This window comes from Rattus norvegicus, chromosome 20 (assembly GCF_021556685.1).
Source record: "Rattus norvegicus strain SHRSP/BbbUtx chromosome 20, alternate assembly SHRSP_T2T, whole genome shotgun sequence".
In the NCBI taxonomy this organism is placed as follows: Eukaryota; Metazoa; Chordata; class Mammalia; order Rodentia; family Muridae; genus Rattus; species Rattus norvegicus.
Window position 1 is genome coordinate 2834193 of NC_141553.1, and position 19397 is coordinate 2853589.

Here is a 19397-nt window from a genome sequence, read left to right on the forward strand (position 1 = left end):
ACTGAGCTAAATCCCCAGCCCCTGAGCTAAAGGATCTTGTCAGAGAGAGAGAGAGAGAGAGAGAGAGAGAGAGAGACAGACAGAGAGAGAGACAGACAGAGAGAGAGAGAGAGAGACAATGAGAGACAGAGACAGAGACACTCACTGACTTTTCATACCAGCAGTCATGGTACAGCCAAGTGCAGGGTAGGATTTGGCAGAATGAGCTCAGAAAACAGATTTTGGACTAAAGGTTTTAGCAAACACTTCCCACTGCTCAGCACTGCTGAATCAAGTCTGTGAAGAGCCTTGAGGCCAGTGTGGAACAATCCAGACCTCATGGATGAGGTTGCTGATCCTAAAGTGATCAGAGAGTCCACAAGACTGGTCACGTGAGTGGTCACACCTCCACAAACTCAGTGTGGAGGAGGACACACATGCAGTCCCGTCCGCTGTACTAAGGGCTTGGACCTGAAACCCATGGGGCAGAGGGGGGATGTGAGCCCAGTGTGCCCTTTACCATCCTGCTCAGTGCCACGCTCTGCTCCTGGGAGGTTACTGCTGGACTTGGGGACTGCCTGCCCTGGAGTCCTCTGGTCATGCTCTAGGCTTGTGCACAAGGCAAACAGAGCCGCAGAGGGTGAATAAGGTGCCTAAGGACACAGCAAAGCCCGAGTTCTAGCTCCCTATGCACAGCTCTTTTACTGTGACCTGGAGCATCTTGGGCCTTGTCCCTGACAGAGGGGAAAGCCAGACCAGGTTATGTAGAGTGCAAACATCAATCCTAAGGAGAACCCAGGGAATCTGGGGAGCAGTGCCTGGGCGGCAGGGACCATGATGGAGAGACCTGGGAAATACATCTGTGGGCACTGACATGCCTGTCTGTCCTGGGGGCTTCTAGGCCCTCACACCCTCCAGTTCACGTACGGCTGTGAGATGCAGGACAACAGGACCACAGGGCACTGGCAGTATGGCTACGATGGCAGGGATTACCTGACCTTGGACTTGGACTCTATGCAATATACAGCAGCCACCTTCATTGCTGGCTACACCAAGCACAAGTGGCAAAACAATGAGTACTGGCTGGAGAGAGAGAAGACCTACTTGGAGAAGGAGTGTGTCCTGTGGCTAAAGAGATACTTAACTATGGGAGGAGAGAACTTTACCCGAACTGGTAATGACACCCCTTCCAAGCCCAGCCCTCCTCCCTGTGGCCAGCAGGGTGAGAGCTCACTCAGGAGCTGGTGGTGAGCTCCTATAGCCACTCTGGCACAGGAACGTAGACTACCTGGGTGGGTCCAATGTGCTGGGGAGAGCTTCCCACAAGCAGATGTGAACTCTTTCCAGTCTCCTAGACTGTGGTCATCTACCACCTCAGAGATCTCTACTCTCTTAATGTGTCCCAAGGGTCCTCAGGGGTGTCTCCCACTTCTGCTTTTCCACTGGAGACACCAGCGTCTGTCTGTCTGTCTGCTGCAGACCCTCCACAGACAACAGTGACACACCACCCCAGACCTGAAGGTGATGTCACCCTGAGGTGCTGGGCCCTGGGCTTCTACCCTGCTGACATCACCCTGACCTGGCAGTTGAATGGGGAGGACCTGACCCAGGACATGGAGCTTGTGGAGACCAGGCCTACAGGGGATGGAACCTTCCAGAAGTGGGCAGCTGTGGTGGTGCCTCTTGGGAAGGAGCAGAAGTACACATGCCATGTGGAGCATGAGGGGCTGCCTGAGCCGCTTACCCAGAGATGGGGTAAGGAGGGTGTGGGTGCAGAGCTGGGGTCAGGGAACACTGGAGCCTTCTGCAGACCCTGAGCTGGTCAGGGCTGAGAGCTGGGGTCATGACCCCCACCTTCATTTCCTGTACCTGTCCTTCCCAGAGCCTCCTTCATCCACTGATTCCAACATGGAAACCAATGTCATTTATGTTGTCGTTGGAGCCGTCTCTGCTGTGGCCATTATTGGAGCTGTGATCATTGGAGCTGTGGTGGCTGTTGTGAGGAAGAGGAGGAGAAACACAGGTAGGAAAGGGCAGGGTCTGTTTCCCCTCAGCTTCCTTTAGAAGAGCGCTCTGCTCATTAATGGGAAGCACAGCCACACCCCTCATTGCTGCTGTCTCCAACTGGGTCCTCTGTCAGTTCTGGAAACTTCCTCCTGTCAAGACCTTCCTTGAACTCTCACAGCTTTTCTTCTCACAGGTGGAATATGAGGAGACTACACCCCTGCTCCAGGTTAGTGTGGGGGCAGGAGTGTCCCTGAGGGTATTGGAGTGAAGCTGGAGATGTGGGGAGCTCTGGGAATCCATAGTAGCTCCTCCAGAGAAATCTTCTGAGGGCCTCAGTTGTACTGTGATATGAATACATACATATACATATATATACACATATACATATACATATCACTTGTTTTACCCTAGGCAGGGACAGCTCCCAGAGCTCTGATGTGTCTCTCCCAGATTGTAAAGGTGACTCTGGTGTCTGACTGGGGAGGGGCAATGTGGACATGATTGGGTTTCAGGGACTCCCAGAATCCCCTGTGAGTGGAGGGTTGTTATGCTGTTGTCTTCACAGTGATGTTTTTGACTCTCGTTCTCCAGCATGAAGACAGCTGCCTGGAGTGGACTGAGTGACAGACGATGTGTTCAGGTCTCTCCTGTGACATCCAGAGCCCTCAGTTCTCTTTAGACACCAGTGTCTGATGTTCCCTGTGATTCTATGGCTTCAGTGTGAAGAACTGTGGAGCCCAGCCTGCCCTGCACTTCAGGACCCTGTCCCTGCACTGCCTGTGTTCCCTACCAAGGCCAACCTTGCTGGTCCAGCCTGGGGGGTCGGTGGTGGAGACATCTGCATCCTGAACCTTTGTGCCACCCTGAGCTTCAGCCCCTCACTTCACACTGAGAATAAGAATCTGAGTGTGAGAGGTTGGGGATTTAGCTCAGTGGTAGAGCACTTTCCTAGAAAGCGCAAGGCCCTGGGTTGGATCCTCAGCTCCGGGGGGAAGGGGGGGAGAATCTGAGTGTGAACTTGATTGTTCACATCCTTGACGCAAGTGTGGATGGCTTTTTAAATTACTGGATTCAGAATACTTAAAGGTTCTTTTTGAGTTTGTTTTCTGAAAAGTAAATGGCAGGTGGAGAAGCTTCCAGAATCGTGTCACTAAGCTGTGTGTCTGGTGGGACAGGGTGGGGCTCTGGGAGCTGAGTGTGGACAGGGCTGTGCCCAGGTGGAGCTCAGTGTGTTGTCATCTTTGGGGGTCACTCCTTGGCTGTGTCATCTCTGTGCTCTATTCTTTTCATCATTATGAAGCACACGTCTGTGATCACAGGGTCACAGGATGCCAGATCCTTGTCCTGTCCCCAGGATGATGAGCAGCCCAGGCTGCTGTCCTGACTGCGGCTTTGTCTTCTGTGTTTATTTCCTGTGTTTTTCTTCATGTGGAGGACTGGGCCTATTCTTTTCCTGTGGATGCTTCCTGTCTTGCTCTCCCTGTGGATGCCAAGTGTGACAGGAGTAGGAGGTGTTTTTCCACTCTTGTCTCACCAGACATCACAAGGGCCCTGCTCTCGGGATACTATGGGCTACAAAGATGAACTAAACTCTCCTGAGCTCCTGCCTCCTTCCAGGGCCCTCAGAGGAGGTTCTCCCCTAGTTGTGGTTTGCCCTGAAGTTATCTGTATTTTGATGCTAATTCCACTGCCCCAAGGACAGCTGCCTAGTCATGGACTCAGAACTCAGGTGACTTCACCAGAACCACCTCCCCATTGAATTTGTAAAGTACAGGTGAGGGGCAGGTACCGGATAGAAGGAGGCCTGTCGTTGGAAGAGAAGGAAGGATGGGTGGGAGAGAAGTTTGAAGGAAGAGGAGGAGACAGGAGAGAAAGGAAGAGAGAAAGGAAGAGACAGGAGGGAGAGAGGGGAGAAAAACCATGGCAGGACAACATGGCAGGTGATGTTAAGATTCTGCTCTGTGTCTTTACAAGTTGTTATTAATGTTCTCAAGGGATGGATGGTACCAGGCTTTGTATGTTTAAGTGGGCAATTATATCTTATCATTGGGGTCAAAGACTATTGTATTATGTGTTCTTTTTTTTTTTTTTTTTTTTTTTCTCGGAGCTGGGGACCGAACCCAGGGCCTTGCGCTTCCTAGGCAAGCGCTCTACCACTGAGCTAAATCCCCAACCCTATGTGTTCTTTTATATGAGGGTTTGAGTGTAGGAAAGTGTGCGGCTGGAATGTGTTTCCGCCAAGATATCTAGCAGATATCTTGGGGCACCTCGGTGTGGACCTGGCGGGTAATAGACAACAATACCTATTTTATTTTTATATTATTACAACAACATTCCCACCTTTCCCATCTTTTCCCGGCTAACCCCGGATTGCAGGATCCACACAGAGGAGGGATCCACAGGCTCTCATCTCAGATCTGGCCCTGTTGGATCTGTGCTGTGCCCATGCCCCTGTCCTTCCCTGGCTCTGGGGATCCCAGTGTGGCCTCCAGAGAAGATTCAGGGTTGATGGGATGAGTCTACTTTAGATTTATGCTTATTTTAGAAGCTGGTCCAGGGACTGGAGATAGCCCAGGGGTTGAGAGCACTTGGTGCTAATGCAGATGATGTCTCGATCCCAGCAGGCAGATGGTTGATCACAGCCATCCATAACTCCTGCGCAAGGGCATCCAGTGCCCTGTGGAGATCAGGCTCACGCATGGTACAAATAAATACAGAAAAACAAAGTTCATAGACAAAATTAATAAATCTTTTCAAAACTACATTATGGGAATTTGTGAGATGGAAATTGCTTTGTTCTGGGTTCTGACCCTTGAAGGATTCTCTTCTAACTTTGTGATTTCCAGTCAAGAGTTCCAGGAGCCTTAACTGAGATGTGTGAATACCAACTTGGTGATAATCTCTGTCATGATGCAGCCATCTTCATCTTGTGAAGGATGACGACTTCCCCACACCCAGCAGACCAACACTCATGCACAATAAATGTTGTATTAATGGATAAAAAACAAATAGGTCATGAGTCAAAGACAGAAAGGCAGGTGGGGAGGAAGGGAGGGCTCTGCTGAGGGGAAAGCTCAGGTGATGCTGACCTCAGTGTGAGGGGACAGGGAGCTGCATTCACAGCCTTTGGCTGGAGGTTGTATTAATAATCGGAGCCTCTGCAGAAGCTGGAGGTGACTGCATGAGTTTCTCCTCTGGACTGAACCAGACTAAGGTCTCAAGGAAGAAGAAACTGAACCCCAACTTTGCCTTCACGTTTGACTGCAAGGTCAGGCTGCCTACCCTGCAGTTCTGCAGTGAACCCTGCCGGGCACGGGCAGCTGTGGTGGTGCCTTCTGGGGAGGAACAGAGATACTCATGCCCTGTGGAGCATGAGGGGCTGCCTGAGCCCGTCAGCCTGACATGGGGTATGGAGAGAATAGGGGCACAGAGCCTATTGCCAAGGGAAGCAGAAGCCCTTTTAGAGACCCTGAGCAAAGCCAGGGTCCTCCATCTTTCTTTTCCCTTTCCAGAGCCTCTTCAGCAGAAGTATGTGCTAGGGGCAGATGGGGACTTCAAGCAAATACCCTGTGTGTCCTCATGGTTTTCTGGGCCTGGTGCTAGTGTTTCTTGGACTTACCTGCTAAGAATCCAGGTAGGAAAGAGGACGTCTGGGTGCCCTGTGTTGAAAGGAGGGTTAAATTCAAGTTGTAAACTCTTGCAATTGGGCCGGGGTGACTTTCTGAAATTCTTATAAGAGATTAAGTAGAAATTAGCGAGGCTCCCGAGTGAACCATGAATCCTCACAGTTAACTTCATACAGGCTGTTCCCTCCCTACAGGCCAGAAGAAAGGACTGGCTCCATCTGTCCCAGGAAAGGTAGCCTGGTCCCTGGCTGAGCTAAGGCAAGAAGCCCCAGAGACTCTGAGGGACGGTAGGAGCTATGCCTGTGCCTGGTCACTAGGCCTGTCACTAGCCGTAGCCCCCATAGTTTTGTGGCCATCAGTTATGTATTGGCAAAACCCAAAGCCCCCCACATTAGAAGAAAAGAGCTGTGACCCCAAGTCACCTAGGCTCTGCTGCTTCCTTCCTATCACCTGATCAGCCTGCTTTCTTATAGAGTCAGGGACCACCTGCCCAGAGAAGGCACCACCCACCATGGGCTGGGCCCTCCCCCACTAATCTGAGAAAATGCCTTACAGCTGGATCTCATGGAGGCATTTCCTCAACTGAGGATCCTCTCTCTCTGATAACTAACCTGTTTGACGCAAAACCTTCCTTACATCTGATCCCTTGCCAACATGACACATCATTAAACCACAACTCTGCCTTTCTTGTTCATCCCCAAAAATCTCACATAAAGAACTTTAAAAGTCCCACAGTTCTTACAAATTAAAACACATAACATTTTCAAGTCCCTTTAAAATAGCCAATCTCTCTTAAAATGTCAAGTCTCTCAATCGTGGGCTCCTGTAAAACACTTTCTTACTCCAAGAGAGGAGAACCGGGCCACAGTCACAATCTGAACAAAGCAAAACCAAACTCCCAACCGTGTGAGCAACACCATGCCTGAGACCCACTCACGATCTCCTGGGCTCCTCCAAAGGGCTTGGATCACCTCTCCAGCTTCTTCGCCCTTTGTAGCACACCCAGCTTTCTTCCTAGGCTCCACCCCGCTCCACTCCACCACGGCTGCTGTTCTTGGTCATCCCATGGTACTGGTGTCTCCAAAACTGCTAGGGTCCTTTGCTGCAAGTGGGCTGCACTTTTGCCAGTAGCCTCTCCTGGCCTCTCACTGTGCCAAGCCTCAGCTGCTCTCCGTGACGCCTTCATGCTTTCAAAACCAGTGCCTCCTGGTTTTTTACACATTACCAAGTCCAGCTGCAGCATGAGGTACAACATGGCTGCCTCTGGAACACAGCTTCTCTGTGCTATTAGGAAACACTTCCCTGAAGATTTCACCTCTGTGATGCTGGTCTCTCCTTAATCTCCGATAATTTCTTAGCTCCAGCTAACAGCATCAATTGCCCCAGTAACACAAAGGTTTCACTTTAATGGTGCTGGTCTCTTGTTAATTGTGGCTAACTCTTCAGCCCCGGCTGACCAGAATCACAGGATCTTAATTCTAATAAGCAAATGCTCCTGAGAGTCCTTAATTTCCCTCCAAAGTTTCACAAGCCAGGCCTCTGTCACCTGCACTGCTCTCAACGTTCTTGTCCTCCAAGCTCCCACAGCACATTCCCCTGAGGTCACAGCACTCAGGCTTTTCTAGCTCAAAGTTCCAAAGTCCTCCTACAGTCTTCCCCTAAACATGGTCAGGTCCGTCACAGAAATGCCCCACCTCTGGCTCTAACTTGTCTTTGTTAGAGTTTCTCTTGCTGCAACAAAACACTATAACCAAAAAGCAAGTTGGGGAGGAAAGGGTTTATTCGGCTTATACTTCTACACTGCTGTTCACCTCCAAAGGAAGTCAGGACAGGACTCAAACAGGGCAGGAACCTGAAGGCAGGAGCTGATGCACAGGCCATGGATGGGTGCTGCTTACTGGCTTGCTCCTCCTGGCTCGCCCGGACAGCTTTCCTGAGGATGGTGGAAAATGGAGGACGCCCCAAAATGGAGGACGCCCTTTTCTTAGTGGGGTTTCCTCTTCTCAGCATGATCTGGGGAGCCCAACCCACACTCTACCTGAGGGATGGCACATAATCCCTGAGGAAATTACAGGTTCCACTCTCCTGGAATGCCTCTCTCTGTAAATGAGGTATCCCCAGAACTTTAAGCCTCAATCAATAAAACTTCACCCTAAGAAGAAGCCTCTGCCTCTTTCTGGGTTCATATGCATAGCCATGGTACACCCTGAACAAAGTGTGTGTGCACAAGCCCACTGCAAACAAAGGGGTGAGCATAAGAGCTTTCTTCTTCTAACTGTCTTCTAACAGGGCTGTTTCCTAAAAGAGCCCCACCCCACCACCACCCCACACCCCTATCCCCACACTGGGATCCTGATGACCCACCCATCCCAGACTTCCTAGTGTTGGACCATTTCTCTGCCTCTGAAACTTTTTCTTTTTCTTTTCTTTTTTTTTTTTTTTTTTTTTGGTTCTTTTTTTTCGGAGCTGGGGACTGAACCCAGGGCCTTGCGCTTCCTAGGCAAGCGCTCTACCACTGAGCTAAATCCCCAACCCTGAAACTTTTTCTTGAAGGCAGCTTTCCTTCTCTGAAACTTTTTCTTGAAGGCAGCTTTCCTTCAGTAATTCTATTGTTTTTGTGTGTTTTGATGCTTTGCCTGTGTCCATGTGTATATACCATATGCCTACAATGCTCCTGGCAGCCAACACAGGATACTGGGACCAGAGGCACAGTGAGGTGCCCCGTGGGTGCTATGGGTCTAACCCAGGTCCTCTGGAAGAGCAGCCAGCGCTCCAGCCCCAAGATGAATGTTCTCTTTCAGTGTTAGTGCTGCGAGGAGGGGTACATAGAGGAAGCACACAATGAGGAGGTTACAGAGAAGAAGCAGGCTGTGTTAACAGAGTAACCTGTGGCTTCATTTACAAAATGACTGGACTGTAGGAAGCACGCAGTGAGGAGGTCTGGTGTGTTACAGAGAAGGGAAAGCAGGCTGTGTTAATATAGTAACCTGTGGCTTCATTTACATAATGACTGGACTGTACAAGGGGACTTCCCTTCTAGCTTTTGGGGAAGGGAGAACTGTTTTATTTTCTTGTTTGCTTCTAGGGTTTTCTGAAATACTGTCTCATACAGCCTGGGCTACCGTCAAACTCATTGTGTAGCTCAGACTAGCCTTCAGCTCTTGATCCTCCTGCCTCAGCCTCTCAAGTGCTGGGGTTACAGGCCCCCACCGCAATGACCAGCCCCATGAGGGATCCTTTAAGGATCTCTCCAGCGCAGTACATAAATTTCCCTAAGAGAGCCATACGCAGTTAGTTTAATTATGTTGGCAGGCACCACTCAGGTATCTGCTTAGTTACCAGTCTGTTACTGTGGTAAGCACCATGACCAAGGTAGCTTCTCAAAGGAAGCTTTTAATTTGGGGCCCTTGGTTCCAGAGGGTTGGGAGTCCATGGCCATCAGGCAGGAAGGCAGGCAGGTAGGCAGGCTTCATGCCTGAGCAGTAGCTGAGAATTTTTACCTGATCCACAAGCAGAAGGCAGACAGAGCCAAGTGGGGAATGGAGTGGGTGGGCTCTTGAAACGGCCAAGCCTGTCCCCAGTGATATACCTCCTCCAAGGCCACATCCCCTAATCCTTCTCAAACAGTTCCACTGACTTCAGACCAAGTTTTCAAATACAGGAGCTTAGAGAGGCCATTCTTGTTCAAACCACCACGGGACACAAGGGACGGGCTCATTGGAGTGGAAAGGGAGATACAAGGGAGAACCCACTGCAAGGGCTGAACACCCAATGAACAGCATCAGGGGACTTTGCCGCTCCCTTTGCATCTCTTAGTCACGGGCGGGTGGGTGGGGGATGACTTAACTGGAATTTGTGGTGAGGATAAGGCTTATCACAGTGGCCCACACAGCCAGCTTGTCAGAAACTGACACATCAGGAAACTGTGCAGAGCACAGGAAACAGGGGACTTAAAAGGCTTCTGTGAAAACCCATATGCCCATTCCAAGACCTTTACTCACTAACAGCCAAAACAGGAAGCCACCAAAGAGAGCTCTTAAAAAGTGTATGGGGGTGCTGAAATATGGCTCTCCACAGTTGGTGGCTCCTGGCGGGCTGTGGGAGAGGAAGGACTCAGGCCTAAGGTGCAGACTACGGAGAGTCTGACCACGCTCCATGGAGCATAGAGACCTTGTCATTTTTTTAGTTTTTATTTTTTCTTATTTTTATTTTTACTTTTCTTTGGAGGGGGTCACAAGGGTGAGGGGCGAGGAAGGACTGGGAAGTGAGTCTGATAGGGGTATATGATGTGAAATTCCCAGAGAATCAGTAAAAATGTTTAAGAAAGAAACAAACAAATAAAACAAAACAAAGAAAGAAACTATGCCAAGACCTTTAAAATGGCGGGATATCAGGGGTTGGGGATTTAGCTCAGCGGTAGAGCGCTTGCCTAGGAAGCGCAAGACCCTGGGTTCGGTCCCCAGCTCCGAAAAAAAAGAACCAAGAAAAAGAACAAAAAAAAAAAAAAAGGCAGGATATCAAACTGCTCTGACCACGCCCTCAAGCACTTACATATATGGTATGTATGCAGGGGTGGCATATGGTATGCACACAGGCCAAAGATAAAGGAGAAACTAATAAAAATCTTTACTTACTATATGTGCTTATATTGTCTGTGTGTGTGTATGCATGTGCACGCGCATGTTGGGGTCACAGGACAGCTTGTAGGAGTCAGTTCTCCCATGTGGTCTGGGGATCAAACTTAACTCCTCTAGTTTGGCAACACGCCTTTACCAGCTGAGCCTTCTCTGCAGCCTCAGTGAACATCTTTGAATTCTTATATTTTTTTTTCATTTTTATTATTTTGTTACTTCATGTGTATGGGTGTTTTGCCTGCATGAATGTCTGTGTACCATGTGATGCCTCGAAAATACGGAAGGGGGCATCAGATGCCCAGGAGATGTTACAGACAGCTGTGAGCCACCATGTGAGTGCTAGGATTGCACCCAGATCCTCTGGAGGAGCAGCCGGCGCTCACCACTGAGCCATCTCTCCTATCTTTGATAGTGTGCTACGGGGTCCAACTCATGTTCACAAGGTTGATGGCAACAAGTTTTGGTGAGACTTAAAATAGAAAACCTGCATTAAGCCAGGCATGGTGACACGCGACTTTAATCCCAGCACTCAGGAGACAGAAGCAGGCAGATCTCAGTGAGTTCACAGCTGGCCTGGTTTACAAGGCAAGTTCTAGTCTAATCAGAGCTGATCTGAGAGGGACCCTGTTTCAAAAAACCAAGTAAGGGGCTGGAGAGATGGCTCAGCAGGTAAGAGCGCTGATTATGCTTAGAGGACCTGGGTGGGTTCTTAGTGCCTGCATGGCAGTTTACAAGCCTCTGTAACTCCAGGACCGGACACACACATGGTTCACGGACAAACATACAAACTCAAAAAGAGAAGTAAATGTTTAACAAAGGTTTGCTTAAATACTTAAGGGGAACAAAAGGTGTATATTGCTCTTAGAGGATTTCTAGCTGTTTTTTCCACAGGCACTGCACACACATGGTACACACAGAGACAAGAAGGCAAAGGCTAAAGTTAGTCATTTAAAAAAGAAGCGCGTGGGTGGCCGAGGTTGTGATTACTCAGTCTTAACAAAGGGGAATGGCGGGCCACTGTAGCACTGTGGCGCACACCAGCCAGTTGGGAGGCTCACACGCTCACACAAAAGGATCACCAGATGCTGCCAGGTGCTGGTTGCCAAGGTTGAAATGAGAAGTTTCTGTTAACTGGGTACAGAGTTTCAGTTTTACAAGGTGAAGAAGTTGGGCAGACAGATGGTAGGGATGGTCACACAAAGATATGAATGTATTTACTGCCACTGAAGCAACACTAAGGTGGTTAATCTGAGAAGTTATGTTTATTATTTAAAGGACTAAATTGTCAAGCTAACTTCAATAACTGTTTTATTTTGTACAACTGACATATTCATATAGATGACATCTCTAAAGATGTCTTTATCAGTATTTAAAACTGTGTTACATCTCTTAGGAATTTGACACACAGTTTCACTTGTAAGGCCAGATAACCAATTGTAGGGTGCGTTATTACCCAGAATGTGGTGGGTCCAAGAGCTTGAACTCACGATCAAGTTTGGTGACACTTGCCTTTACCCACTGAGCCTTCTCATCAACCCAAGTTTCCCAGGAATTAAGTAATCTGTTTCCCTAATTCCCCTTAAGCAAACATGGCAGTCAAGTGTACAGCAGGAGACAGGTTATGATTTGCATGATGTAATTTAATAATGTAACCATCTTTGGGGAATCTAATTAGTACCAAAAGAAAAAAAAAAAAACCAACAGGAAACAGCTGTCTCTCTCACACAGGGTTGAGAGCTTTCCCTCCCACTCATTGCCAATCAGTGTCCTGGTGTCCCCTCACCCTGCCTCTGTCTCTGCAACCTGCCAGCCTCCAACTGAACAGACTTCCATTCCTGTGCAATCTAAGTCAGTCTCTCCAGTCTCTTCCTCCCTCCCTCCCTCGCTCTCCCTCTCTCTTATAAAGGAAAGAAAGCACTCACTGGGTATAATTGATGTCTATATGCAGGTGAGGGCAGGTACAAGATAAGGCAAGGCCTGTGATTGGGCAGTGAAAAAAGAAAGGCGGGGGCAGAGGTTTTGTAAGGCAGGAGAGATGAGGAGGTAGAAGAACCAAGAAAAAGGCAGAGAAGGACGACCCAGATCTGCGTGGCTTTAACCGGGCAAAGGTAGCTATGAATATTTCATAAGGGACAGATTTATATAGGACAATTTGTCTTATCTAGGTGGGCAGTTTACATCAATATCAATTGCTTGTGAGTTTATTGTGGGGACGTTTTGTGGACTGAGAATTTGCTGATATGAATCTGACTGCTAAATTACAAGCTTTGGGTTTTGATTTTAACTGGCTACTGGGAGTTGTGACTGTAGCCACAGGGGCAGATGCTGGGATTGTGAGCAGGGTTCACAGCACAGTCCCAGGATGGCAGCTGCTGCTGGGCCCAGAGAGGAGCCAGTGCCAACATGGGGCTAGCCATGGAGGTGGAGAGATTGCTGGGGACAGAGACGAGCAGGAGGCAGTGTGGCTTGGTGCCTGGTGCCACACCCACCCCTGCATCCATTTTAATTATTTACTGCTACAACTGGGTGCTTGCTTTTAGTTTCAGAGGGTTAGTCCATTAGCATCCTGAGGGGAAGCATGCAGGCAGACAGGCATGGTGCTAGAAGGGTAGCTGAGAGCTTTAAATTGTGATCCGCACGCTGCAGAGAGAGAAAAAGGAAACAGAGATGGAGGGATGACTGGCCCTGGCAAGGACTTTCAAACCTTAAAAGCCACCCCTAGGGACACACCTCCTCCAACAAGGCCACACCCCTAACCCTTCCCAACAGTCCACCATCTGTGAACAAAGCATCCAAATGTATGGGCCGATGGGGCCATTCCTATTCAAGCCACCTCACTGAAGGAATAAATTAACATGTCCCAAAGTATTAAATGTAGTCATTTTTCTCAGTACTGAGACAAAATATCTCAAGAAATAAAAAAACACTGAAGGACGTATTTCGTTTGGCTCCCCCTTTAAAAGATACAGTCCACCATGGCCGGGAAGGCATGTGGCTGGTCACAGTGCACCCTCATGCAGGAAGCAGAGAGTGGGGGAGTGCTCCTCGAAGCCTTTCCACTTTTATTCAGCCTGCACCCCAAGCCCACAGGAGCTGGCTAACCCAGCAAGCCTGGCAGGCCTGGAAGCCACCCCCAACAACCATCATCACCCCAGTGACTCCCTACGGTGGGGATCACGAGTTGCCACCATGCTGTTTTTCACACGGGTGCAGGGGATTTGAAACCACAGCCTCCTGCTTGTACAGAAAGCATCCTGAGCCATCTCTCTGGATTCACCCTTCACTCTAGGCAGACTGGGCCTGAGCAGGTGTCACCTGGCCTCCAGCAGATACTCAACCTCCTGTCAGACGCTGCCCTCTAGTGACCATGTGGGGAAATCTTAAAGCTCACTCTTCAAGCGTCACAGATCTTAAAATCTTTCCCAAAGTGCCTTGACCACCCTGACAAAATAAGCATTGGTGAATTCATCCATCTCTTCTTACATTTGAAGGAGACAGCGAGACATGAGGTTGAAGATCTGTCCTAGTCCGGAGATTTCCTGCTCCATTCTGAGAGTTGTGGCAAATATTTTAACCTGACTGTTATCACAGTCTACGTTATCAGAGCCAAATACGAGATAATTTGGTGCCTCAGATCCCCAGCAAGGGTTAACACCACACAGCCCACATCTAAAACAGGATACACTTGACAAAATCAACTTGGCCAGGTCTACTTTGTCCTCAATACCCTTGGTCAGTGGTTCCTACCCATGCTTCCAGATTCTAGTCATTCAAAGTACAGATGACTCCAACATACCCTAGCATCACCCTGAGGGCTTTGCCTGAGCCCCAGACTCACTGGGACTCAACCTTCCGGGATCTGGAAGTCAAAGCTGCTAGCCTCCTAGAATTGGCAACCTGAACCACAGACAAGGGCTGCTAGCATCCCCTAGTGGTGCAAAATGGTACAATACGTATCAGGGGTCCCATCACTTGATCCAGCAGCTTCAGCTGCAAAGCCAACACCATAAAGTAAAAAATCACAGGGCTGCATGAATCCCACTCTATCCCCCTGACAGGAAAGAAAGGACCAGAGGAAAAGCTCTACGAAAGCTTTCCCACATGGTCACTGCCCCAAAGATGTTCCAAGCAGGGCTCCCACTGTCAGGCCATCCAATATGAAAACACTCTAGGCTGCTCTAACTATTGTCCTGTGCCTGCCAGGGCCTGGGTTCCATCACCATCACGTGAAAAGCGGACAAAAGCATAAGAAGCTTGATCTTAAAGGTGGATGGCATGGCCTAAAGGAGACAGACTTGGTGAGAAGGGGATCGGTCCCTCTCCAGCCAAAGAACACATAGGGAAAGAGAGCAGGTGGTGTGGAGGAGGGGATAGTGAGCAAAACCGTGCTACTCTTTAGTGTAGCAGTCTCCTTCCAAAACACCCAGCTCTTCTCAAAAAATCCTTGAATCTACCTACGTCCATTGCTGACCTATACACCGAGAACAGGAGTAGCCATAATAGCAGCCCAGTAGCCATAAAAGGTGTAAGAGCCTTTCTGTCTGTCCTTTTCATTGGGTACCTACCTGTCAGAAGCAGTTAGTTACAGCATGCCAGACTCACTGTAATAACACTAACCAGGGGCCACAGAAGGTGATGTGTCTGCGGAGGCCTTGTCGTTATATTCTATTCTTAGCCACCTCTGACAATAGCCCTGTTATTGACAAGATGGTTAACAATCACTCAGTGGCCTCTGAGACCTTAGCATAACTGACCCCACGATGTAAGTGCCGTTCAGGATGTAAAACTCAGCACAAGGCCAACGAACCCTCCACCCCTCCCAAGCAAAAATGAAAACAAAGGCCTTGTCCATCAAAGTCTATAGTTCTGGAAGAATTTCTAAATGTACTAATATTGCTTTCTGGCTTCTATAGGATAACTGTTCTTATTTTTTTTAAGATTTATTTATTTATTTATTAAGTAAACTGTAGCTGTCTTCGGACACACCAGAAAAGGGCATCAGATCTCATTACAGATGGTTGTGAGCCACCATGTGGTTGCTGGGATTTGAACTCAGAACCTCTGGAAGAGCATTCAGTGCTCTTAACCACTGAGCCATCTTTCCAGCCCAGGATAACTGTTCTTCTTAGCTGAAGTATGTCAACCCAGAACATGGTTTTTGGGGTTTAACACCTCACCCTGAGAAAGGCTCGAGCTACACCGGGAGCCTGATCACTCAGTGTCATCACCAACCAGCTCATAAAGATCTCTTATTGGCTTAAATCCATGTTAGACAGATAATGCACAATCTGGGTATTTCTCCTGCTGTATACCGGCATGTGATGGATTACCAGCACCGAATTTCAACTCAGCAAGAATCTGATCTGGGCAGGTTTCAGACACCTGCTAGCAACCCAAACCTAGACTTTGATTAAACACTTTCCTGAGACCACCCAGAATCAAAATGCTGCGACTGTTTTTATTTTATATGCATGACTACCTTTGCCTGCACACAATCACCGGGGCTGGATACCGACTGAACCGGTGTACTCTGGAGGAGCAGCTGGAGCACTTACCTGCTGAGCCCTCTCTCCAGCTCCTCTTTATTAGACTTCTAACTCATCAAGAACTTTGTTACAACCGGACATAGTGGCCCATGCCTTTAATCCTAGCATTCCAGGGGCAAAGGCAGACAGAGTCCAGGCCAGGCCTTACCACATAGCAAGGCCCTTTCTAAAGAACAAACAGTAGTGAGTTCTCTAAGTAACTGGCTTAAACTCTTCAAGGTCTCATTCAGGCTCAGGATTCACAGAGATCCAGCTCATGAATGCTGGGATCAAAGGAGTAGGAATCCGTGCCTACTGCCATTCCTTTTACAGGGTGTAAAGAGTGGAGAGGAGAAGACAACTGTATCTTTCCTAACTCACCTTTTTTCTCTGAGACAAGGTTTCTCATTGTCCTGGAACTCACTACTTAGGCTACTCCGGCTCACTGAGTAGTCTGGGTGAGGGGCCTGTCTCTTCCTCCCAGCTGGGTTTTCATAACAAGCGAACACACTGGATTTTTTTCACTTGATTTCCACGGTTCAACCTCAGAGGCCCCTGCTACACCGCAATCACTTTACCGATGGATCAAACTCCGCCACCCTAAACAAAGTGTTTTTAAAACATCACGTTATATACTTCAAACGTATGCAGTTTTATCACCTATACTACCTGCGTAAAGCTGGTAAATCTAAAATCTAATAAGGGCGGGGCATGGTAGTGCACGCCTTTAATCCCACCACTCCAGAGGCTTAGGCAGACCGATCTGAGGTCCGGGCCAGCTGGTCAACAGATCCACATCCAGGACAGCCAGAGAAACCCTGTCCTGAAATGAATGATTAAATCTTCTAAGTAAGCTTAGCTGAGCCGAGAAACTAAAAGAATCCAAAATATTATACAAGACGCTTCAACTTGGGTGGGCTTGACGACTGTCATCTTTTCTTGACTTGATAACCGAAATTCCTGACTAAAAGCGATTTTGAAAGACTTTCTTACACTTACCATTTGAGGTGTCATGGCGCACAAGCTCCGCTACGCCGGAACAGCTGAACACTCTGGAGCCCCGCCCACTGGGTGGGACTTCCGCTAGCAAGGCTCCACCTTCTTAAAGGTACCAGAAAACCACTACCAGACCCACACCAACCTTTCAAATACTTGAACCTACTTGGGGGGCACCATTTCACTCAAAGGATGGACTGTCAGATGGTATTAGAAATTAATGCCAGCTAGCCATAGTCGCACACGTCTTTAGTCCCAACACTCCTAAGGCAGTGGAAAGTTGGTGTCTTGAGTTCGAGGCCAACCTGGTATACGGAATGACTTCCAAGATAGTCAGGTCTAAACGGAGAATTCCTGTCTCAGGAGATTAAAAACCCCCCGAAAAAAAAGAAAAGAAAAAATTTTTCCAAACTTCGTTCAGCTTTAACGTTTAATTAGAAGTCATTGATATCTGCTACGAGAAGAACGAAGCAAAACGGTTTAAAAACGGCAGCGACGCAATAGCTCGAAGGTAATTTTTGTTTTATGAGGTAAGGTCGTGCTATTTAGCCCAGGATAGCCTACCACTTCACAGCAATCCTCTTGTTTCACCTGAAAAACGGGTTAAAGGCGTGCTCCACAGCCCAACTCCAGACAAACACAACCTCAGGATTTCCCCTGCGCCGCCAAGACGCAGCTGCACCAGCAGGTGGCAGTGCGGAGTCGCAGGTGCGGCCAGACGACCCTTTCTTTACCCTAGGCTGTTGGGGATCTTGAGCTCTAGGGGTGGGGAATATGGTTGAGAGATGTTTTTCCTGCTGTTGCAGTTACTCATTACTACCTACTGATGCAGAAATACTTCAGCACATAGCTGAGCTGTAGTCGCACAACTATCTGAACGCCATCACCAGTTACAGGTTATTGTGAGCTGCTGGACGTGGCTGCTCTGAACTCTGAAAGGGAGAAGCAAGTGCTCCTAAATTGCTGAGTTTTCTCTCCATCCCATGGCCAATTTCTTGACAATTACATCCTTATTCCAATGCCTGCACCTCCGTCCACTATATTATACTCTAGTTTTCCTCTATATAGGGCCTTTGAACTCACCTCTTCAATGGGTCCACTGCACCACAATGGTCAATGTCACCCTGACTCTGCCCCCCAACCCAAACACCTTCAACATCCATGGTCTTCCTCTGGGCTTTCTCTCCTCCCTCCCCTTCACATTCCTGGTTTTATCTAATTGGTTTACTCCTATTCCCAGACAGGAAGTAAGGTGTCTGAAAATTCTCCTCATGCTACTGACCCAGGACCTTTAGGAGATGCCTCTACAGAGGAACCCAGCCCTGCAGTCCACGCTGCTGCCCTACTGTACAAGGCTGCAGCTCCCTCTCTTTCTTCACTGGGAATTCAGCCTGGGGCTCTCATTTCTCCTCTATACTGAGAACTCCTGAAGATGGCCCCAGCCACCTGCTAACTTGCGGACCGGACCCTAAATGGTTTGAACTCCATTCCCAACATAGGGCAGATGGGTTCATGAACCGGTCTGCTCTAGCTATCCCTTCCAGCTCCCTGGCCCTAGGTATAGAGCTGCAGTGCTCTGATAGGCAATGCTGTTTGTTGTAATAAAAGCCTGAACTCCACACACTTCATTACCTTTTCCCACAGGCTTTTGTCATAGTTACATTTCAGTACCAGTAAGTTCCAGCATTCTGTGCCACAGGTCCCCAGGCTTTGGAGAACCTTCACATGCCCATCTTAATCCCACAGCCTGTGCTCTGCTCCGTGAGCTGTGGGTAATGACCAGTCCTGGCTCATGTACAATACAATGGGCTTTGTATTTAGCACAGTCCCAGACAGATTTGATAAATGTTCACTGAATTTAAGAATTCCTGTAAAAAGCTTCCTTGGTAACACACCTCCATGGCTCCTTCACCCACAAAGCACTGGTAAAACCAAGGCCAAGCAACAGGCAGCACGACTCAATCCTACTTCGACATACTGACAAAAGGCCAGGAAAGAAGTTTCCACAAAGCCATCGGGATGGCTGGCTCTGAGAAGACGTTGCAGCATCTTCTGCAGAAGGTTGACTCCATACTGGTCCTAAGAGTACACTGTGGGGTCCACCTGAGAACCCACAACCCACCTAAGAGCTGACAACTGGAAACTTCAGACTCTGGTGGACCAGCTGCAGTGTCAGCATCTGACTTAGACTGCTTGTGGTAGGCATTAGGCAATGACATTTGTTACAAGAAAATGGGGTCATTCACCCTAGTACCAGGTCCGTCTACAACTCAAAATGCGTTATGTCTGTAAAATTAATGTTTCTTGATGGATATTGGGGGGACACACCTCTACTCCCAGCATTCGAGAGACAGATACAGGAACTGTGTGAATTCCAGGCTAGACAGACAGACAGACAGACAGACAGACTAACAGAATGATTGAGTGGTTGGTAGGTAGATAGCTTGGTTGATTGATTTTTTTTTGACTGATAGGAAGAAATAGTGTTTCTTTTAAGATACAAGAATAACAGTTCAGGACACAAGCATGAACTTTGAACAGAGAACTCATCCAGAGCCAGGCGGACAACAGTTTCTCAGCCTGGCCACCAGGGGGCAGTCTGCTCCGGGCTGAAAAGGCTTTCACAGCCA

The 19397-nt window shown here is 48.5% G+C and overlaps 1 protein-coding gene, 3 long non-coding RNA genes and 1 pseudogene across 48 annotated transcripts in view; 2 read left to right on the top strand and 3 right to left on the bottom strand.

Moving 5' to 3' along the window:
• Positions 1-19397, bottom strand: part of LOC147998448 (uncharacterized) — an 83426-nt gene that overhangs the window by 44540 nt on the left and 19489 nt on the right. For 5 of the 28 annotated variants that reach the window (XR_015645357.1, XR_015645376.1, XR_015645370.1 and 2 more), the window contains exons 1-4: positions 16771-16825; positions 16153-16371; positions 5606-5645; positions 1849-1972 (exon numbers count right to left, since the gene is read on the bottom strand). The exons of 1 other annotated variant lie outside the window; for it this stretch is intronic. This is a non-coding gene — a long non-coding RNA (uncharacterized LOC147998448). Of the gene's footprint in view, positions 1-1848; positions 1973-3056; positions 3626-4326; positions 5420-5605; positions 5646-7423; positions 7546-14811; positions 14940-16152; positions 16372-16764; positions 16826-19397 lie in introns of those variants that run through there. 22 more of the 28 variants (XR_015645362.1, XR_015645353.1, XR_015645350.1 and 19 more) reach the window with 13 other exon arrangements.
• RT1-T24-3 (RT1 class I, locus T24, gene 3) overlaps positions 1-19397 on the top strand; it is a 39369-nt gene that overhangs the window by 5045 nt on the left and 14927 nt on the right. The window contains exons 3-9 of one of the 18 annotated variants that reach the window (XR_015644956.1): positions 881-1153; positions 1459-1734; positions 1862-2002; positions 2165-2212; positions 2398-2445; positions 2578-2894; positions 2998-3128. Coding sequence is in view for 5 of the 18 variants with exons in the window: in XM_087598057.1 (XP_087454183.1) it covers positions 881-1153; positions 1459-1734; positions 1862-2032; positions 2398-2462 (785 nt within the window). In the remaining 13 variants the exon portion in view is untranslated. 18 annotated transcript variants of the gene reach the window in all.
• 2310ex4-5 (class I gene fragment 2310) lies at positions 5299-5632 on the bottom strand (annotated as a pseudogene).
• On the top strand, positions 5533-7768 carry LOC147998450 (uncharacterized). The gene is made up of 2 exons (XR_015645379.1): positions 5533-5620; positions 5807-7768. It is a non-coding gene; the product is annotated as an uncharacterized LOC147998450 (long non-coding RNA).
• Positions 11490-13915, bottom strand: LOC147998451 (uncharacterized). Its single transcript, XR_015645382.1, has 2 exons — positions 13730-13915; positions 11490-12886 (listed from the first exon to the last, which is right to left on the bottom strand). It is a non-coding gene; the product is annotated as an uncharacterized LOC147998451 (long non-coding RNA).